The 23,848-nt window shown below is 36.3% G+C and overlaps 1 protein-coding gene across 8 annotated transcripts in view; it reads left to right on the top strand.

The window, feature by feature from the left end:
• Nucleotides 1–23,848, top strand: part of TUSC3 (tumor suppressor candidate 3) — a 305,682-nt gene that overhangs the window by 178,150 nt on the left and 103,684 nt on the right. For 7 of the 8 annotated variants that reach the window (XM_086703305.1, XM_086703299.1, XM_025933019.2 and 4 more), the window contains exon 6: nt 19,816–19,905. The exons of the other annotated variant lie outside the window; for it this stretch is intronic. In XM_086703305.1, coding sequence (XP_086559431.1) covers nt 19,816–19,905 — 90 coding nt within the window. The remainder of the gene's footprint in view (nt 1–19,815; nt 19,906–23,848) is intronic. 8 annotated transcript variants of the gene reach the window in all.

Genomic DNA, 23,848 nt, shown 5'->3' with positions numbered 1-23,848 from the left:
GTGGCAGTGACTCATGAAGAAATCAAGGGGAGTAAAGATTTAATGGAAGAAGCCCACCTGAGAGATAAAGGAGGTATGGCTACACAGAGGTGTCATATTTTAAAGAAATGGCCAGTTTTCATAACAACAAAAAATTGAACCACTGAGCTATGTAGTCTCTTGCTTATAGCCACTTCACTAGTTCAGGAAAAATGGGTGCTGTTCAAATATGAGCAAAATCAGAGCAATATCTTTTTTTTTTTCCTTGTTTTTCCTTTTTTTTTTTTTTAATTTTTTTTAACGTTTATTTATTTTTGAGACAGAGAGAGACAGAGCATGCACAGGGGAGGGGCAGAGAGAGAGGCAGACACAGAATCAGAAGCAGGCTCCAGGCTCTGAGCCATCAGCCCAGAGCCCAACGCGGGGCTCGAACTCACGGACCGCGAGATCGTGACCTGGGCTGAAGTCGGACGCTTAACCGACTGCGCCACCCAGGCGCCCCAAAATCAGAGCAATATCAACAAAGAATTTAACACATTGTCTGTACATATCTAGTGCAAGGAAATAATTTGCAAATGAGAGCAACTGTTCCTACAGAAAAGTTTTTCCTAGGGAAAACCTACCGGAAAAATTTTCCCGGAAAGTTTAGCGGAATTATAAAAATCACTCTAGTAGGGATAATGAAATACTTGCAGGAAAGACCATAAGGCTAAGTATGAGAATTTCGAGATGGCCAGCAAATAGGAAGGGTGGCATGGCATATGTCAAATCTTGCTTAGGAACATGGAAGCAAGATTTTTTTTTTCTCTTTAATTTTTTTCCAAATTCACCTGTATATGAAATAGCAAAAGTCAGGTTGTAGAAATGGGTGGTTAAGCCATAGGGGAAGTAGAAATTAATGGAAAACCATCACAGCAAGGGTGTAAAGTAGAAATAGTGTCACTAACGCCATAGACATTACTTAATATTCATCTTTTATGATTTTAGAAAGTTAAACTGTAGGGGCACCTGGGTGGCTCAGTCGGTTAAACGTCCGGCTTCAGCTCAGGTCATGATCTGACAGTCTGTGAGTTCGAGCCCCGCTTCGGGCTCTGTGCTGACAGCTCAGAGCCTGGAGTCTGCTTTGGATTCTATGCCTCCCTCTCTCTCTGCCCCTCCCCTGCTCATGCTTTGTCTCTCTCTGTCTCAAAAATAAATAAAAGCATTAAAAAAAAAAGTTAAACTATAAATACAAGTGAACTTTCTTAACTAGGTAAAGGATATCTTAAAATCTCTAGCAAATATCTTATGTAGTGATACTTTAAAATAAAGCCTATAATTACCTACTATTCATCATTTTATTAGTGGTTTTAGTCAAAGCTTGAGAACAGAAGAAAGAAATGCAGGGCGTAAATACATCTAAATGACTTGTCATATTTACTTATGACTTTCCACATGGAAAATTCATCACCATTTATGGAGAACCAATAATAAAATTATTACTAGAGTTGGAAGAGTTAATGTCCAATAATCATTTTATTGAATTGTATACAGGAAGCAATTTGATATATAATTGAAAATAAAATCTTTAACAATAGGAAGAAAAAATGTGTGGTACTTAAATCTAACAAGATGTATAAAATTTATAAATAGAGTATCAAAATTGAAACTATATACATGTATATATTTATAGCTAATGTTGGTTTCTGCCTTTTGTCTTCATGTAGTATTCCCTCATCCTTCTATTTTTATTTTCAACAAATTAGTGGTCTTTATGACTGAGTTGGATGCGATAGGACAGATTAAGAAGACCAGGCACATCACCTTATAGCAAACGTCTTCCGCAATAATATCTAGAGTCTAGAAATTCAAACAGAATCCCTGTAACCTTCTAGAACATACTTAAAAATACCTCTATAATAAATGGAGAGAATATAAATGTGGGTTTTTTAAAGTTTAATATTTGGTCACTTTTGATAATTGAGTCATAATGGATGAATTATACTCTAATATAATTGGATACTAGAGATGATCTCAATCACCTTATTAAGTTTAAAAGTGTTGTGGGTTTTTTGCTCAGGCTAGTTTTCACGTTGCTTCATTCAGTAAAGCTACCCAGGCTTTTTGATGAAAGTATAGTATGTACTTTTTTCACTGTTATGGTAAAGTTAAAACTTCTTTAGTATTTAGTGTCATACCAAATCTTGTCACTGTTTCAGTCTATCAAAACACTGACGGTCTCTCTGAATTATAGTCAGTTGACAATAGCATGCCTTCATTTTTCTCTCCAGAATTACTGTTAGAAGCTAGTAATAATCATCATTACTATTGATTGAATTTTTCCTTCTTTGGGATATGTTTTATGTACTTATTCCTTACAATAACGATGAAAAGGAATTTACATTCTCCTCCTTGTACAAACAGGGAAACTAAGATTCAATAAACTCATTTTGCTAGCTCACATAGCTAGAAAATGATTAACTAGGACCTGATCCCACTTGTCTGACTTCAAGTTCTGTATTCTTACCACGTTGCGGGACATCTCATAATGTGGGCACATAACTCATGTTGGTTGTTTAAACCAGTGGATGTAGTGAGCCATTATGACTGCAGATAAATGCCTGAGAATATTTATATGGTGCATAAATGTTAAATACTCGAACAGTCAGTTTTCTTGCATCCCCTGCTACATCATGCAGATTTTGCATTTCTGCTTTGAATCCTTGGAAGCTAATTACCTTGGCATAGCAGAAAATAGTCTAACATTCACAAACACATACTTGAGAAGGAATTCTTGGCAAGCATGCATGCTCACCAATGGAAGCCTTTTAGAAGTCAGTAACAGGCTGCAGAGAACAAACATGTTTTCAAACAGTGTGTTTTAAAACTACTCTGATGATACAATGTTGAATTCAAAAAGCTCCTCTTGAAACTCCCCTTTTTCATTACTATAGAAATATACAAACTTGTGGTCTTTTCTTTAGCTACTGATGGCTTCTGGGAACTAATTTGAATCTTCTTTACCATTTTCTGCCTGATAGCCAGCACCTCCACTGCCAAACTTGACTCTTTATTTTTAAAAAAGGGCTATTTTGAAGGATTTGTTCATTTGTTCATTTCCAATCTTATCCAATTCTTAAGATACCCTTGCAAAGTTAAGAGTCTACCCAAAATGGCTAATCATGTATTCAGATTCTCAAACATTTGTCTATGCAAAATAACCACTATCCTGCTTTCCTTTGGGAAAGAGAATATGTATTTTGGTAATCTTGGCAAAATATTGTCATCCGATGTATAGAAACTCTGATGAAAGCTCTGGATTGCACAGGAAAGGAAAGCTCCTAAAATAAAAATAATGAATTAGATTAGAGCGGACCCCTCGTGTAATACCAAAGGTGCAGAATGTGAATAGAGAGAAAAAAGTTTGTTAAAGAAGCTCTCTGTCCATATAGCCAATTCTTAGTACAGAACAAGTCTGTGTACAGTGAGCACTTGTGTATTGAACCTCTGCAGAAGTACCTCCCAAGGGATTACTTAGTGTTACATATCTTTAGTTTGATGGACAATGTTCTATGTTCTATGGCTTGTGCTGTTTTTGTTGTTGTTGTTGTCTTTTTCATTATTATATTTACCTTATTGTATATGACTCACAGGTAGGCTAAGAATGAAGTTTTTGCAGGGGAAAAGAAGCTGTTCATGGTGTTTTAGAGGGCATGAGAGACAAAATTTGCAATTTCCTTATATAGAGAGAGATATGCAAATATTTATTTTTTTTTTTTAAATTTTTTTTTTCAACGTTTATTTATTTTTGGGACAGAGAGAGACAGAGCATGAACGGGGGAGGGGCAGAGAGAGAGAGAGGGAGACACAGAATCGGAAACAGGCTCCAGGCTCTGAGCCATCGGCCCAGAGCCTGATGCGGGGCTCGAACTCACGGACCGCGAGATCGTGACCTGGCTGAAGTCGGACGCTTAACCGACTGCGCCACCCAGGCGCCCCGATATGCAAATATTTAAAAAGTAAATATTAGAGCTTCTGATTCCGAATTGAAAAAAGTAGGGAAAGGAGTATTCATAAGTTCTTCCTGATCTTGAAAGAAAATGCTGTGAACTCCTGTTTGTACGTGATGATGATTGTTTATAGAGCAGAGTAAGTTCTGGTTCTGGTTTTACTCCGTTTTCCCTTCCTCCACGCCACAAAGGAAAAGCAATGATAGACAATAAGCATATACATTACCTGTTTTATGATGAGTTTAAAGTGGAATGGTTGAGTAAAATATTGAACTACACTGGTACATAACTTTAAGGAGTATAATATAGATCTATAGTTTATGGTTTTCAGAAATAAATGTTGACTTGGAATATCAAAATGAGTTAAAATGTTATGTTTTATAGCTCATAGCGCAGATCTTCTTGGCAACCTAAAGCTCTTTATAGATGGCTGTCATTTCAAAACAGAAATAGAAGTGTGATGAGTAGTTATATTGATTGCATATACAAAGAAAAATATCCTAAGAATTTGCAATTAAAAACATGAAAGATAAACATCATTTAAAAAAATCTAATAACCAGACTTTATTATCACAGTAAATCTTGGTAGGACAGAAGCTGTTTTGTGCCTTTTAACACTGATGCTCTGTATTATAAGATGATTCACATACCTTAATGTGTCTTCTGTCCCAAAGAAATTATATCAGTTTAATTATGTAAGTTTTGTGAAAAACTTAAGCTTGAAATTAATATAAATTATTACACAGTTTTCACATTCTTGAAGAGTTGTTTGGTGTCTGCACATTGTGTTGTATCAGTAGAAACAGATTTCTTATGTGCATTCAAAACTACAAAGCAGCTCTGACCTCAGAATGAGCGCATTTACAAATTTATTTGAATAAAATTATATAACTTCTAATATTATGCAGATACTGTCTCTGCGGTTTATTACTTTGTTCTCCTTACAAGTGAGAAGCAAATAAGTGCTGCTAATATTTTTTTTTTCCAGTGAAGCATCTGTTGTTTGAAGATGATTCTAAACATAAATAGTTTGAGTCATTTGAAGATGGGTATGTCTATTTGCAAATAGATAGTTTGTATATATAGTCCCATGTATACTTTTGTATTGGAGTTTTGGTAACAATGTAATGAAAAGAATTAATATATTTTTTGTGTATATTTTTCCTAATTTTCTATAATGAAGACTGACAATGCCTTCCATAACTCAAAAGAGTATCTTAAAACTACTCAGACATGGATGGACCTCCTTTTTCTTTCTTTTTCTTATTTTCTTCCTCCTCTTCCTCTTCCTCCTCCTTTTTTTTTTTTTTTTTTTTTGATGTTGTGTGGTTGCCTGAGTCTTTTGCTTATTATAAAGTCATAATTAAATAAGCTACACTATGAAGATCCAATACTTGGAATGACTGCCTAGTTTCTGTATTCCATTCCATGCTAATGGTATTCCACTCAGTAGTGGTTATAAGTAATATTTATTGAGACAGTGATCCTCAATGTAGGATTCCTTTCCATGAAATAAAATATTTAGTCTTAAGAAAAACTACACAGATGCTCTTTTCACAGAAATTTATGGCATTTCTAGGCCATGGCTTGGACTACTGCATTTTCTTTTCTTTTCTTTCTTTTTTTTGGGAAACTTACCTAATTTACATTTCATTCAATTTTAGAATAAATATTTATGTTTCAGTATATTCACCTCCTCTCTGTTAATTCATGTTTAGCCATTTATTGACCATTCAACAAGAGTTTGAAAGCCTACTATGTATTAAGAACTGTGAAGAACCATGTGGATATAAAATGATAGGACAAGGGGCACCTGGGTGGCACAGTCAGGTGAGCATCCAACTTCTGCTCGGGTTGTGATCTCATAGCTTGTGAGTTTGAGCCCCACATCGGGCTCTTTGCTGTCAACGCAGAGCCCAGTTCAGATCAGGTGTCCCCCTCTCTCTCTGCCCCTTCCCTGCTCATAGTCGTCCCCCACCCCCCTGCAAAATAAATAAATAAATAAATGAATAAATAAATAAATAAATGGACAAGATAAAAAAGATTAGGATATAGTTCTTGCCCCTAGAGACCTTACTTGTCTAATGATGGAGGAGAATCAACAGGATATAAATGCTCTGACTAAAATGTGTCCAAAATCTTGGTTTTCTAAGATGGTACTATTTTTTTTTTTTTTGGCTATCCAGGAAAATGTGGCATCCAAAATGCTTTCCAAAGGGACTACCAAGTTTTCTTTGATTATTGAACTGCAGCAAATATCTGAGTAGCTTTTTTACTGTTTCAGAACATTACCCTTTTTTTAAATTTTTATTTGAGAGAGAGAGAGAGAGCGAGAGCGCGAGAGCGCATACAGATGCTAGTGGGGGAAGGGCAAAGATAGAGGGAGAGAGAGAATCCCAAGCAGGTCCACACTGTCAGTGCGGAGCCCGACACAGGGGTCGAACCCATGAACTGTGAGATCATGACCTGAGCTGAAATCAAGAGTGGCTACTTACTTAACTGACTGAGCCACCCAGGCGCCACAAAGAGTGAGTGTTACTCTTTAGTCTCACTTTTGGCTTGAAGTCAGCCAATGCTCAAAAAAAAAAAAAAAAGCTTCCAATATTATATGAAAGTTTGGACACCTGAATGTACTGTTGATTATACTTTATTTTACTATATTATACTTGCATTCAGTTTTTTCCTTCCATTTCAGTGTCTGATCACTCCAGTTTGTTACTGTGTTTCATGGCTATTTTGATGTTAAAGAATTACAGAAGAGGAAAACTTTTGATACTAACAGATAGTCTGGCTTGTTAGATGAAGCGCCAACCAAAATATGGGTCTGTAGGCTATTCATCTATTGCTGAATATGAAATTAGATGGCTTTCAATTTAGTAAGTTGGTCAAATCTGCCTTCTCAGGTAACTATATTTCCATGGGGTATTAAGTATTCTTACGTATTACAAAAGGATCCTCTCTGACAGTTGTGAGTATTGTGGGTGATTGTGTGTGAGTATTATAAACCAAAGGAAAACAAACCATAGTGTGGGAGATGCAGGAGAGAAGCGTCAAAGGAAAAGACTTCAAAAGGGAAGGGCTGGAGAAGGTGCAAGGCCTTAGGACATGTTTACACAGCTGAACCAGGCTGAGGCTCATAAGGAACACCTAGAGCCATTAACATTTGTCCAGGGCTGGATCCACCTTCACACCTGACCCTTCCTAGTGTTATAGAAACCATTAACTCAAAATTCAACCTTGAAAAGCTAAACCATTAGACTGATTAACACACTTGCCTAGCTGACTTTATGCACGTAGTCTTTAGCAATTATCCTAATAAAAAGAAGCTTCATTCTGGAGTCGGGGCCTCATTCTGACTTGAGTATGAGGATCTTCACTTAACTGAACTTTGTTTGCGGACTCATCTTTTGTGAGTCTGGCAAAATATCCAGCAACACCACAGGATATTTATATGCCAAGTAAATCAAAACTTGACTTTTGCTTTTGGGTGACAAAAGTAGCTTAATGCAGGCCAGTGCTTCTATTTAAAATAATTTATAAAGCTAACTAAAATAAATGAATCATCTCTTTGATTCATGGAGAGCTACTTAGGTAATGAGAACTAAAGGGTCTCAGACTTTGATAAGGAAGGAACCTTGGACCAGTCATCCTGCCAGGGCAGCCCTGGCACCAAGCACCCTATGGACTTCACCTGGCACATGCCCATTCCAGCTCAGGCTGTCCCTCCAGGGGGCCTTCAGTGCAGAGGGCAGCCCAAGACTCCCTGTCTGCACCTGTTCCTGCTGGCCAGTCAAAGCCATCAGTCACGTGCAGTCTACAAAGTTCCTACAGGAGACCCTCCTTCAAAATTCAGAGAGATTCATAGTGCATAATTCATAAAAATAGATACAAAGTCAAGCAAAGTGAGAGGAGTATGTTTCAAACAAAAGAACAAGGTAAAACCTCAGAAAAAGAACTAAAACAAAATGCAGATGTACAATCCATCTGATAAAGAGTTTAAAGTAATACTCGTAAAGATGCACATCAAAGAAGAGGGAGTGAACTTAGAACTTCAACAAAGAGAAATATAAAAAAGAACCGGTCAGAACTGAAGAAAACAGTAGCTGAAATGAAAAATACACTAGAGGGAATAAAAAGCAGATTAGAGGCCAGAAGGGGGAGTGGCAGGATATATTTAAAGTGCTGAAAGGGAAAAACTTACTCTACCCAGCATGGTTGTCATTCAGAATTGAAAGAGATAAAGCACTTCCTAAGGTCATGGTCTCAGGGTTTGTGAGTTCGAGCCCTGCGTCGGACTCTATGCTGACAGCTCAGAGCCTGGAGCCTGATTCGGATTCTGTATCTCCCTCTCTCTGCCCCTCCCCTTCTCATGCTCTGTCTCTCTCTCTCAAAAATAAATATTAAAAAAAAAAAATTTAAAATAAGAGCTTCCTAGATAAGCAAAGGCTAAAGGAGCTCATCACCACTAAACAAGCCATGTGAAAAATGTTGAAGGGTTTCTTTAAGTGGAAAAGAAAAGGCCATAGCCAGAAATAAGAGCATATTATGAAAGAAAAATGTCACTTCTACAGGCAAATATACAGTCAAGACAATAAATGAACCACTTAAAAAGTTAGTTGAAGGTTAAAAGACAAAAATAGTAAAATCTATTACAACTACAACAACTAGTTAAGGGACACACAAAATAAAAATGTCAAGATGACAAAAACAAAACATGGAGAAGAGGGGAGTAAAGAAATTATCAGCTTAAAATAGACTGGTGTGTATATATGTATATATAATCTCAATGTATATGAAACTCATGGTAACCAAAAACCTACAACAGATACACTAAAATAAAAAGAATCAACGCATAACACTGAAGGAAACTTATCAGTTGATAAAGGAAGTGACCAAGAGAAGAAACAGAGAAGAACTACAGAAACAACCACAACACCATTAACAAAATGGCAGTAAGAACACACCTATCAATAATTACTTTAAATGTAAATAGACTACTCTAATCAAAAGACATAGGATAACAGAATGGATAAAAAACAAACAAACAAACAAACAAACAAACAAAAAACCAAGACCCATTTATATGCTGCCTACAGGAGACTCACTTCAGATCTAAAGACACAGAATGAAAATGAAGGATTAGAAAAAGATATGCCAATACTCCTATCAGACAAAATATACTTTAAAACAAAGACTGTAAAAAAGACTGTAAAAAAAGACAAAGAAGGGCATTACATAATGATAAAGGGGTCACTTCAAGAAGAGGATATAACAACTGTAAATATATATTCAGCACAGAGTCACTGAAATGTATAATGCAAATATTATCAGACATAATAGAAATTGACAGTAATATGATACTAAGGGACTTTAATGCCCCACCTATATCAATGGATAGGTCATCTCGATAGAAAATCAATAAGGAAACTTTGGCCTTGATTGACAGACCAGAAGGGCTTAATAGACATGTACAGAATATTTCATCTAAAAACTACAGAATACATGTTCTTTTCAAGTACACACAGAACAGTCTCCAGATCACATTAGGCCACAAAAGAGGTATAAAATTCAAAAAATGAAATCATCAGGTATTATTTTTGACCACAATGGGATGTCTAGAAGTTAGTTACAAGAAGAAAACTGAAAAAAACACAACACATGGACACTAAATGATGAAGAAATCAAAGAGGAAATAAAATCACACCATGAGACAAATGGAAACAAAGCTTTTCAAAACCTACTGGAAGCACCAAAAGCCACTGTAAGAGGGAAATTCATGCCACCACAGGCCTATTTAAGAAACAAGAAGAATCTGAAACATTCTTAACTTTAAACCTAAAAGAACTGAAAAAGACGAGCAAACAAAGCACAATGTTAGTGGAAGGAAGGAAATGATGAACAGAGTGGATTAAATGAAATAAAGATTTAAAAACTACAGAAAATATCAATGACACTGAAAAGTAAATAAAACTAGGGGCAACTGGGTGGTTCAGTTGGTTGAACATCAACTCTTGGTTTCAGCTCAGGTCGTGATCTCACGGTTTCATGAGTTTGAGCCCCATGTTTGACTCCACTGACAGTGCAGAACCTGCTTGGGATTCTCTCCATCTCTCTCTCCTGCCCCTCCCCGGCTTGCTCTCTCTCTCTCAAAATAAATAAAGCATAAAAATAAAATTAAAAAAAAAACTAAAAGGGTCTTTGAGAAGATCAACAAAATTGATAAACCTTTATTTAGACTCAAAGAATAAGAGATTGACCAAATAAATCAGAAATAAAAGAGAAGTTGTAACTGACACCACAAAAGTACAAATGATCATAAGAGATTACTACACACAATCATATGCTAATAAACTGAACAATTTATAAGAAATGGATAAATTCCTAGAAATTCCATCAGTCTTTGAAGACTGAATCATGAAGAAATGGTAAATCTGAATAGATGGATTACAAATAATGAAATTGAAGTAGTAATTTTAAAACTCTCAAAAAACAAAACTCGAGGACCAGATGGCTTCACAGGTGAATTCTACCCAAATATTTAAAGAAGAGTTAGGACCTGTGCTTCTCAAATTATTCCAAAAAATTGAAGAGCAAGGAAAGCCTCCAAATTCATTCTGTGAGGGCAGCATTACCATGATACTGAAACCAGACAAAGACACTCCAAAAAAAAGGAAACTATAGGTTGTCTCTCATGAATATAGATGCAAAAATCCTCAATGAAAATTAGCAAACCAAGTTCAACAATACATTTAAAAGTGTTATACATCACAGTTGGAAGTGTGAGTTATGCAGGGAAGCAAGGATGGTCAACATATGCAAAACAGTTAATGTGATATTTATAACACATTCACAAGAGAAAGGGTGAAGCTCATGTGGTCATCTCAGTAGATGCAGAAAAAGCACTTTAAAGGGCAACATTCTTTCATGATAAAAACTCAGCAAAGTTGGTTTAAAGGGAACATATTTCAACATAATAAAGTCTATATATGACAAACCCACAGCTAACATCATACTTAGTAGTAAAAACATGAAAGATTTTTCCTTGAAGATGACAAAGAAGACAGAGATACCACTCTTGCCACTTTCATTCAGTGAAGTATTGGAAATGCTAGCCACAGCAATTAGCCAAGATAAATAAAAGTAAAGAAGAAATAAAACTATCATTTGCAGTTGATACAATACTGTATGCAGAAAACCTTAAAGCATCCACCAAAAAACTGTTAGAACTAATGAATGAATTCAATAAAGTCCTAGGATAAAGTTAGTGTACAGAAATTGTCCTATTTCCATACACTAATAATGAGCTACAGAAATAGAAATTAAGAAAAAAAATCCCATTTATAATTGCATTAGAGTGAATAAAATACCTAGGATAAAGATTAACCAACATGGTAATTCTGAGGACTATTTAAGATGTTGATGAAGGAATTGTGGAAGACACAAATAAATGTAAAGATATTCTGTGCTTATTGAATAGAAGAATTAATTTTTCTAAGATGCCCATACTTACCCAAAGCAGTCTACACAGTGCAATTCCTATGAAAATACCAATGGCATTTTTCACAGAACTAGAACAAAGCGTCCTAAAATTTCTATTGAATCACAAAACACCATGAATAACGAAGATATTGGCATAAAAACAGGTGCATAAACCAGTGGAATAGAACACAGAGCCCAGTAAATAATCCACACATAAATGGTCAATTAACCTATGTATGAAGGAGGCAAGAACATACAGTGGGGAAAAGACAGTCTCTTCAGCAAGTGGTCTGGGAAAACTGGGCAGCTACACACAAAAGAATGAAACTGGAAGACGTTCTTACACCATATACAAAAATAAACTCAAAATGGATTGAAAACTTCAATGTAAGATCTGAAACCATAAAACTCATAGAAGAAATCATAGGCAGTAAGGTGTTGGACATCAGTCTGAGCAATTTTTTTGGATCTGTCTTTTCAAGCAAGGGAAGCAAAATAAACAATTAAAATTAAAATAAAGAAATGGGATTTCATCCTTTTTTCTGCACAGCAAAGGAAACTAGTAGCAAAATAAGGCAGCCTACTGAATGGGAGAAGTTATTTGCTAGTCATTTACCTGATAAGGGCTTAATATCCTAAATATATGATGATCTTACACAAGTTAGTATCAAGAAAACAATCCAATTAAAAAATGGGTGGAGGACTTGAATAAACATTTTTACAAAGAAGATAGATTGTGAACTACAATAAATTAAAAGATACAGATTGTCAACAGCACATTCAACAATGTTCAACATCACTAATCGAAGAAATGCAAATCAGAACCATAATGAGTTATCAGCTCACACCTGTCAGATTGGCTATTATCAAAAAGACAAAAAGTAACAAGTGTCGATGAGGACACGAAGAAAAGGAAACCCTCATATAGTGCTGGTGGGAATGCAAATTGGTATGGTCTCTATGGAAAACAGTATGGATATTCCTCCAAAATTTAAATATAGAAATACCAGATGATTCAGCAATCACACTTCTGAGTATTTATCCAGTGAGAAAGAAAACACTAACTTGCAAAGATCTATATACACTTGTATGTGCATTGTGGCATAATTTACAATAGCCAAGATATTTAAGCAGCCTAAACAGATGAATGGATGAGGAAGATGTGGTGTGTGTATATATACTGGAATGTATGTTTATTATGTATATATAATATGTGTATATATATAATATATATATAATATGGATGTATACATTATACGTGTATGTAAACATATATGTAATGGAATGTATATATAAATACTGGAGTATTACTCAGTAGATGCATCTCTTTGTTTATCACAACGTTCTTTAAAATAGCAAAGATATGGAAGTAACCTAAATGCCCATTAATAGATATGTGGATAAAAAAGAAGTGGTGTATATATTCAAGGGAATATTACTTAGTCATAAAAAGAATGAAATCGCACCCTTTGTGACAAAATGGATGGGCCTGGAGGCTATTATGCTGAATAAGTCAGAGAGAAAAGTACCATATGATTTTGCTTATATGTGGAATCTAAAAACCAAAACAAATGAACAGGCAAAACAGATACAGACTGGCAGATACAGGAAACAAACCGGTTCCTAGAGGGAGATGCCGGGTGACATGCATACTAAATCAGGGGGATTAAGAGGTTAAAACATCCAGTTATTGAGTTAGTCATGAGGATGTAGTGGACAATATGGGGAATACAGTAAGCAAAATTGTAATGACTTTGTATCTTGACTGATGGTAACTAGATTTAGTTAGGATCACTTCGTAATGTATACAAATATTGTATTACTCTGATGTACACTTGAAATTAATAGGAATTGTATGTCAATTATACTTTTTAAAAATGACGCCTAGTAGAATTCATTTGGCTTCTGCAGCCGCTTTTATACTGGAGCCAGTTGCTGATTTGGGCAAGAATTGAAAATCCAGTCCAGGTCCCAGCAAAGGGGTACTGTAGAGAAACGGAAAAATAAGCACATCTTTTGGTACAAATTTCATTATTCTCAAGCACATTCCGGTTGTTTGCTGATGGAGAGTGGCTGAAAGCCCTAAGCATCAAGTCTCAAAAGTAGAGTATTTTTCACTCTTGTGTTTAAAACGGATGTGGGAGCCACCTGTCTTTGAAAATCCTGTCTGAGTTCAGTCAAGAGAGATGGTGCTTTATCAGGGCCATTACCCATGACTCAGTCATTACATTCCCTGATTGGATTAAGGCGATTACACTTTACTAATAAATTTGACAGTATTAAAACAGAAATTAGACCATTTTATCCATTCATCAGTTGATGGACACTTGGGCTGTTTCCATTAATTGACTATTGTAGATAATGCTACTCTAAACATTAGGGTGCATATATCCCTTTGATTTAGTATTTTTGTATTCTTTGGGTGAATACCTAGTAGTGCAATTGCTGGATTGTAGGGTAGTTCTCTTTTAAATTGGAGGAACCTCTATACTGCCATACTGTTTTCCAGAGTGGCTGCACCAGTTTACATTCCCAGCAACAGTGCACGAGGTTCCCCTTTCTCCACATCTTCGCTGATACCTATTGTTTCTGATGATGTTGATTTTAGCCATTCTGACAAGTGTGAGGTGATACTCATTGTAGTTTTGATTTGTATTTCCCTGATGATCAGTGATGCTGGACATCTTTTCTTATGTCTGTTGGCCATCTGTATGTCTTCTTGAGAAAAATGTCTATTCAAGTCCTCTGCCCATGTTTTAATTATTCATTTGGGGGGTGTTGCATTTGATAAGTTCTTTATATATTTTGGATTCCAACCCTTTATCAGATGTGTCATTTGCAAATATCTTCTCCAGTTCCATAGTTGCCTTTAGGTTTGTTGATTGTTTCCTTTGCTGTGCACAAGCTTTGTATTTTGATGAAGTCCCAATAGTTTATTTTTGCTTTTGTTTCCCTTACCTCAGAAGTATCTAGCAAGAAGTTACTGCGGCCGCTGTCAAAGAGGTTGCTGCCTATGTTCGCCACTTGAATTTTGATGGTTTCCTGTCTCACATTTAGGTCTTTAATCCATTTTGAATTTATTTTTGTGTATGTTGTAAGAAAGTGGTCCACTTTGAATCTTTGGTATGTGCTGTCTAGCTTTTCCAACATCATTTGTTGAATGTTTTTTCCTGCTTTGTTAAAGATTAATTGACCATACAGTTGTGGGTTCATTTCTGGGTTTTCTATTTTGTTCTTTTGATCAGTACCATACTGTTTTGATCACTATAGCTTTGCACTATAAATTGAAGTCTGGAATTGTGGTGCCCCCAGCTTTACTTTTCTTTTTCAAGTTGATTTGGCTATCTGGGGTATTTTGTGATTCCATACACATTTAGGATTGTTTGTTTTAGCTCTGTGAAAAGTGCTGGTGGTATTTTGATAGGGATTGCGTTAAATGTGTAGATTGCTGTGGATAATAGAGATAATATAGACACTTTAACGATATTTGTTCTTCCAATCCAATCCATGAGCATGAAATGTCTGTTTCTTTGTTTCATCTTTGATGTCTTTCAAGAGTGTTTCATAGTTTTCAGAGGCTACAGGTCTTTAACCTCTTTGATTAGATTTATTCCTAGTTATCTTCTATCTTATTTGGTGCAGTTGTAAATGTCTTTCTGCTGCTTCATTATTGGTGTATAGAAATGTGCCAGGTTTCTGTACGTTGATTTTGTATTCTCCAAATTTGTGTATCAGTTCTAGCGATTTTTTTTGGTTGAATCTTTTGGGTTTTCTACGTACAGTATCATGTCATATGCAAATAATGAATGTTTGACCTCTTCTTTGCCAGTTTGGGTGCCTTTTATTTATTTTTGTTGTCTAATTGTTGTAGGTAGGAATTCCAGTACTATGTTAAATAACAGTGGTGAGAGTGGACATCCCTGTTGTGTTTAACTTCTATATATTTGTGGTCTTTCCAGATCTTTTCTTTTGGTTAACTTCTGATTTCATAGCTTTTCCTTAGGAAAAGCTCTCAGTTTCTCCCCACTGAAAATTAATATTAGCTGCAGGTTTTTCACATATGGACTCTATTATGTTGAGGTATGTTCTTGCTAAACCTACTTTGTTGAGAGTTTTTATTATGAATCGATTTGTACTTTGTCAAATGCTTTTTGTGTATCTAAATGATCATATGGTTCTTATTTCTTTTATTAATGTTGATTGATTTGAGAATAAATGAGCTTTTAAGTATTGCTGGATTCTCTTGGCTATCATTTATTAAAAATTGATGTGTTTCTGTTCATCAGAGTTATTGGTCTGTAGTTCCCTTTTTTACTGTAGTCTTTATCTGCTTTTGGTATCAGGGTAACGTTAGGCTCATAGATGACTTTGAAAGGTATCCTTTCTTTTCTATTTTTTTGGAATAATTTAAGAAGAATGATATTAATTCTTCTTTTTTTTTTTTCAAGGTTTATTTATTTTTGGGACAGAGACAGACAGAGCATGAACGGGGGAGGGGCAGAGAGAGAGGGAGACACAGAATCGGAAACAGGCTCCAGGCTCTGAGCCATTAGCCCAGAGCCCGACGCGGGGCTCGAACTCACGGACCGCGAGATCGTGACCTGGCTGAAGTCGGACGCTTAACCGACTGCGCCACCCAGGCGCCCCTGTTCTTCTTTAAATGTATGGTGGAATTCACCTGAGAAGCCATCTGGTCCCGGTCATTAGTTTGTTGGGAATTTTTTGATTACTGATTCAGTTTCTTTGCAAGTTATTGATCTGTTCCAATTTTCTCTTTATTCCTGTTTGTTTTGGTCATTTATGTTTCTAGGAACTTATCCATTTCTTCCATGTTGTCCAATTTGTTGGCATATAGTTTTTCATAATACTCTTATATGGTGTTGGTTGTTATTTCTCCTCTCTCATTTATGATTTTATTTATTTGGTTCCTTTCTCTCTTTGGTAAGTCTGGCTGGAGGTTTACCAGTTTTATTGATTTTTTTTTTTTTCAAAGAACCAACTCCTGGTTTCATTGACCTGTTCTATTGTTTTTTTTGTTTTGTTTGTTTTTAGTTTCTAGATAGTTATTTCTGCTCTGATCTTTATTATTTCCTTCCTTTCGCTGGCTTTAGGCTTCTTTTATTATATTTTTTTCCTAACTCCTGTAGGTATAAGGTTAGGTTCTTTGAGATTTTTCTTGCTTCTTAGGGTAGGCCTGTATTGCTATATATTTGCCTCTTAGGGCCACTTTGTTACATCTCAAAGGTTTTGGACTTTTGTGGGTTCCCCCCCTTTCATTTGTTTCCTTGTATTTTTAAAAATTTCTTCTCTGATTTCCTAGTTGACCATTCATTGTTTAGTAGCCTGTTTTTTAACTTCTATATATTTGTGGTCTTTCCAGATATTTTCTTTTGGTTAACTTCTGATTTCATAGCGTTGTGGTCAGAAAAGTTGCATGGTATGATTTCAGGTTTTTGTATTTATGGAAGCCTGATTTGTGACCTAATCTGTGTTCTACTCTGGTGAATGTCCCATTTGTACTTGAATGTGTATTCTGCTGTTTTAGGATGGAATGTTATGAATATATCTGTTATGTCCATCTAGTCCAGTGTGTCATTCAAAGCCATTGGTTCCTTGTGTATTTTCTGTTTAGATGATGTATTAATTTAAATGGTGTGTTAAACTCCCCTACTTTTATTGCCTTACTGTCGATTACTTCCTTTTATGTTTGTTACTGTTTTATATACATGGGTGCTCCCATGCTGAACACGTACGTATTTACAATTATTATATATTTTTGTTGGATTGTCCCCTTTATTGTGATGTAGTGCCCTTTGTCTCTTAGTACTGTCTTTGTTTCAAAGCATATTTTATCTGATAAAAGTATTGCTACTCTAGCTTTATTTTGACCTCCATTTGTGTGATAACTGTTTCTCCATACCCTCACTTTCAGTATGTAGGTGTCTTTAGGTCTAAAATGATTCTCTTGTAGGTAGCATATAGATGGATCTATATGTGTATCTATAGTGTTTTTTTTTTTAACCCGTCGTGACACCTTATATGTTTTGATTGGAGTGTTTAGTCCATTTACATTCAAAGTAATGATAAGTGTTTATTGCCATCTTAATACTTGTTTTGTTGTTTCTGGAGATTTCTGTGACCCTCTCTTGTTTCTGTCACTTTTGGTCTTTCCTTTCCACTCTGAGTCCCCTTTAATATTACTTGCAGGGCTGATTTAGTGATCATGAACTCCTTTAGTTTTTGTCTGTGAAACTCTTTATCTCTCCTTCTAAACTTAATGACAGCCTTGCTGAATAGAGTATACTTGGCCATAGATTTTTCCCACTCAGCACTTTGAGTGTATATACCATGCCACTTCCTTCTGGCATGCCAAATTTCTGTTGAGAAATCTTCAGCAGTCTTACCTTGTAAGTTAAGGACTTCTTTTCTCTTGTTTGTTTTAAGACTTTTTCTATACCAGTATATTTTGCAAATTTAATTACAATATGTCTTGGTATTGGCCTCCATTTATTGAGTTTGATTGGAGTTCTCTGTGCCTCCTGAATCTGGATGTCTGTTTCATTCTCCAGATTAGGGAGGTTTTCTGCTGTTATTTCTTGAAATAAATTTTCTGGCCCCCTTTCTCTCTCTTCTTCTGGGACTCCTATAATACGAATGTTATTACATTTGATGGAGTCACTGAGTTCCCTAAGTCTGTTCTCATGTTCCATAATTCTTCTTTCTCTCTTTTGTTCACCCTTATTTTCCATCATTTTATCTTCTAGTTCACTAATTTGTTCCTCCACTTCTTCCAGCCTGCTGTTCATTGCATCAAGCCTGTTTCCAATCTTGGTCATCACATTTTTCATCTCTCAGGGATTCTTTTTTTAACTCTTTTATCTCTATGGTAAGGGTCTCCCTGATACCTTTTATTCTTTTCTTAAGCCCAGTGAGTTGCTTTAAATTCTCCATCAGGCACATTACTTATATCTGTTTTGCTTAGCTCTCTGGCTGTCGCCTTATCTTGTCCTTTCCTTTGGGATAAATTCCTCTGTCTTGGCACTTTGGTCTAAGTCTCTGCCTTCATCTGTGTATTAGAAAAGCCCGTTATGTTTTCTGCTGTTCACCATAATGGCCTTATGAAGAGGAGATCATATAGCACTTTAAGGAGTGTCTCTGGTGTGTGGTGCGTGCACTCTGCTGTTGTATTGTGGCTGCTCTAGCCTTCAGGCTGGTCGTCTGCAGGGGCTCTCCTCGCCTGCTGTGGGCAGTGGTTGGTCCTTGGCCTAGATGTGGCAAGTTTTAACTCTGGTGAAATGAGACCGGATGCCACCCTACCAGAACTGAAGCCCTGCAGAACTCTGTTTGGGGGACGTGGCGTGAGCAGGGATTTGTGCTGGTCTGGGGGAGGGGGCCCGCTCCGTTGGAACTGAGACAAGCTTGACCGAGAAAGGCAGTCCCACCAGACGCAGGGGTGTGGGGCTTGGTGTAAGCAGGGGAAGCAGTCAGTATCAGAGCTGCGCTGCTTCCAGCAGGTGGTGTGTGTTTATGCTGAGTGGTGATGGAGGAAAATGGCTCCAGCCAGGTTGTTTGCCTGCCTTCTCTCCAGGAACAGGAGACCTCTATCTCAGCCAAGTCCTCTGACCTTTACAGCTCTAGGCTTTAGGTCTCACTGTTGCAAGAACTCAGGAAATTCAGTCCCTCTTGTTTTCTAAGCTAATGACTTTGGAAAACCATCCTCCTTGTTTTTTCCCCCTTTCCACGCTTGCTTACCCTCCCTCCCTCCCTTTCTTCCTCCATCCCCTTCTCTCTCTCTCTCTCGCTCTCTCACTCTTTCCTTCAGTATGACCTCTTCTCTCCCTTTAGTTGTGGAGTTCTGTCAGTCTTCAGGTCAATTTTTGGGGTATTCATGATGCTCTGATAGTTAATCTAGTCATGTTCATGGGACGAGAAGAGCCTAGAGTCATCCTCCTCCACTGCCTTCTTCTCTGAGTTGAGGTCTGTATATTTAAATGGGTTAAAAACATTCTTCATCTTCACTATTTTATAATATATATAATTGCCTTCAACTATGAATCTAGGTGGTTAATAACCTATGCTTTGGACTGTCTTTGGTTAGGACATATCAGATTGCCACTATGCCAGATGCTTTATATATGTTATTGAATTTAATTATTAACATTTTTTAGCATGATTTTTATGCCTATTTTATAGATAAATATGAGAAGCCAGAAAACAAATAACTTACCCAAAGTCCCACAGTTAGTAAGTGAAAATCATGCCAATGGGTGAACTGATACATGATTTTTTAAATTTAGTTTCATGACCATTATATTTTTAAAATTCAGTATTCTGATACTCTTTAACTCACATATACACTGTTTTTCAGTGTATAGTCTTTGCTATGACTTCTGGCCAGATGTGGAATCATATCCGTGGACCTCCGTATGCTCATAAGAACCCACACAATGGACAAGTGGTAAGTGTGTGTTCTAAGCATCCACATTTTGCACTTTAATCTTGTTTATATAGGAATCAGAAATTATGTTTACTATTTAGTGAGAAAGGATTTTGTTTGTAAATTATAAGTTTGTTCTTTCTCTTCTAATACTACCTCTGCTATATACATACACACATATACAATATATTGTTTTTGGGATGAGGACTGCTTTGCTGTTTAAGAAAATTAATGTACTGGGCCACCTGGGTGGTTCAGTTAGTTAAGCATCCGACTCAGTTTCAGCTCAGGTCATGACCTAACGGTTTTGTGAGTTCAAGCCCCACATCAGGCTCTGTGCTGATGGTGCAGAGCCTGCTTGGGATTCTCTCTGCCCCTCTCCTACTCCTGCTGTCGCTCTCTCTCTCAAAGTGAATAAACTTAAAAAAGAAAAAAAAAATGAATGTTCCTACCATATCGAATAGACATTCATAACTTACTTTTTCAACTTTACGTATTGCTCCGGTAATAATATGTAATGCCTGCAGAGGAAATAGGAACAGTTTGTAGTCACTGTCCTATCAGTGGTAAATTTAATTTAGTTCAGAAGAGAGTAATTAAAACATCATTATGAACTCTGGTAGTCCTTGTATTAGAATGCTAACAATTGTTTGCTACAAAATTAAAAGTGACATTAATGAAATCAGTAGCAAAGTTAACATTAGTAACTACTACTGAATTTACTTATTTTGTTGCTTTCCTTTTTTAGGGTATTGTTTTCAGGAGTATTATTTCGGGGTTTTTTTTTTTTTTGGTGAATGGGATATATTGTAATAGATCAACTATCTTTGGGGCTTAGTATTTATTAGGTTGGCGATGATTAACTGTTTAAAAATGTAATTTTTTCTGTAACTTTTTCATTTGGAAAACATACGGATTCTGAGAAAATAACGTCATGACAACCCTCATATACCCATGGCCAAACAATTACTAGCTCATAACCAATCCTTGTTTCATCTAGTCCCCTGCTCCATTCTCTTTACCTGCTGTTAGATTCTTTTGAAAGAAGTGCTCAATGTCAGTTCATTTCATACAGAAATACTATAGTAAGCATCCCTAAAAGATAAGGCCTTTGAAAATCATAACCATGTTACTGCAATCACCTAGGATAATAAATTCTTAATTTCTAAAATTGTGGTTCTGAATAAAATTTTCATATGGCAATATAGTTATAAATTCTCTATAAGTATAGATTATAACATAACTTTATGAGATTTATTCTTCACTGCTCACAATACTTGAAATATGTTTAATATTAAAGCCAACAAGTTACTTATTTCTTCTTCCTACATTGTGACTTTCTTTAAATTTCTTTGTGTAACTCTGTAATACAAGGATATAATTCACTTTATTCAATTGCCTGTTCCTTGACTGCCCAGTCAGGTTTTAAGGACTGGTTGCTAATTGCCAGATTAGATACTACATAATAATCAATTTGTCCTCATATTTTTGTGAACGTACTTAGATTTCTCCTAAAGATGGCAATGATACAGAGTCAGAGTTAGTTTCTTTGGATGCTCAGCTGCCATCGTCATTTAGACATGGGTTTTGCTATGTGTATGTTTTTGAAATCTGTCACTACTTAGAAGAATTGAATGTTTTTAATATTCAAATTGAATTATTTTAAAGAAAAATAATTGGAAATATTTTTCAAGCAAGTCTTTCTGACCATCCTGTTGGAAAGTGTAGTCCTTTCCTCTCTTTCTCCCCAGTGCCCGCACTATCTCCCTTTTCTGTTTTATTTTTTTCTTCATAGCACTTTATCATCTTCTAACATGCTGTGTTATCTACTTATTTTGTATTATTTTTGTGCGTGTCTGACTTTTGTCATGATACCAGTAAGATATAAGCACCTGACAGCATGACTTTCTATCGGTTTTTGTCACTGATATTTTCGTATTACATAAAGAACGTCCTGACACAAAGATTTGCTCACTGTTATGTTCATGATACCTAAACATGTAAATTTAGGAAATCTTCTAAGTTTATCATTACTGTCTTTTAACATTCTTTTAAAAGAATATTCCTTAGGTTGAAAGCATCAAGCATTGCTTTTTATATTGTTCGATTTGTTCAAGTATATGGAAAATTAATCAACATTCCTATGAAATGTGGTAACTTCTCTACTCTTCAGAGGTTTTAGCTAGGGTCCCTATAATAAAATACAGAATTATAAGAGAAAATCACATTTATTAACATGTATACTGCCTGCATACATAGGAGGTACTTGGAAAAATTTGTAAACACACAGAGATAACTTAATGTACATGCTCAAATACCATCGTTAGTTAAAGAGAGACAGAAATGTGTGGAGAGGAGGCCACTTTTGTGCAGGTGACCAGGAAAAGTAAGATGTATTACTCAGATTTAAGTCACAGGTGCCTTCCTTCCATTCATAAGGCTCTAAAGTTGTCTCCAGAAATTTACCTTTGTCCTTCGTGGTAAGGGGGGAGGAGGGACACCTTTGTAGATGTATATGCTGCTTTTAGCCAGATTGGGGAGGGCAGAATGCTTTTGTTGTATCTGCTTGTTGGTTGCCTTCAGCTCAAAATAATCCTTATGAAGGGGGAGTATGGGGCAAGCTGGGGGCAAAATATGGGCTGACACACTGCCTCATCCCCAGGTGGAATATGTGTGATATTCCTAGGACACCCCTGGCTACCCAAGAACAAAGGAACGGGGTTTAAGTGCTTGGCCATGATAATGCGAGAGACTAAGGCAAATGAAAAACTAAATTCCCTTACTACCTGTAGCCCATTGAGAAGTCCTTGAAACTGGCAGAGTGACCTCCCTCTAGGAGCTAGCTACCTCGATGATGACACTTTGTCAGTGGCAAAAGAGAACCTTAGTTTAACATTGTCCCAACCTGGAGGATCCTGTAAGTCTACTTCATTTTTCTCACTGCCCCAAGATATATGCTGGCAATCAGACTCCAGGCTTATGCTCCGCCTCCATATACATCTGAAGGGTCTCATGAATGAGGTTTTATTAAACGGTGATAAATGGTGTTTCCCTAGCAACAGCTAGCCCCTCAAGGTCCTGGAAACTTGGCGTCCAAAATTTCTTAGAGAATAACTCTATCCCTGACCTCCTTCCAACCAACCTGAGGGTGTATAATGAGTTACCCATCACAACCCTAAGGGTTGTGTACAACCAGGAAGAGTACAGCTCTTCTGCCCATGAGTCCTGCCCCCATGCTTTAATAAAATTACCTTTTTGCACCAAAGACATCTTCCAGAATTCTTTCTTGGCCGTCGGCTCTGCACCACCCCACCATGTTCCCAAAACTTCATCATTGACACCAGTGGCATATTTTGAAGTGTCATATTCTGCTACCCTTCATTCTTACTGTAATCTCTATTAATATTTCAACTACTGCTTTTCTAATACATGTAGTTTACTGTAGTTTATATGTAGTTAATACAAAACATGTAGTTCATTATTCCATGTAGTTTACTGGAGTAAGCTTCTAAAATGTTTGTGCTAATAGCGGTGATGACGGTGGATATGACCTGTTGCTTACTCAGTGCATGTGAAGCACTACACTTCATAGCTGAATATTTAGGGCTACCAGATGAATATTCCTGAAACATAACTTGTTATAGGTATAATATTAATATGTGTATGGAACTGAGTTACCAGTTCAAGAGCCTCTCCATTTCCTGACCCTTATAATTCTGGTTTTTTACCTGGATAACTCTGCTTTGCAAAAAAACTCAGTATTCGCATATTTGCACTGTTGCTTGTTTCCTAAATATATGCTTTATTTTGCTGTTTCCATTCCTGGAGCATTCTCTGTATCTATCAAATCTCACCTGATTTGCCATCCTGCTGAGATGTGTTAGTTCTTAATTACATTGGAAGTGCTCCCTACTTTCTTTATATATTTATTAACATGTAGTTAGTCCACTTATGTATCTATGCA

This window comes from Puma concolor, chromosome B1, assembly GCF_028749965.1.
Source record: "Puma concolor isolate L17-30 chromosome B1, mPumCon1.1.hap2, whole genome shotgun sequence".
NCBI classification, from domain to species: domain Eukaryota; kingdom Metazoa; phylum Chordata; class Mammalia; order Carnivora; family Felidae; genus Puma; species Puma concolor.
This window is presented reverse-complemented; position numbering and strand designations above follow the sequence as displayed.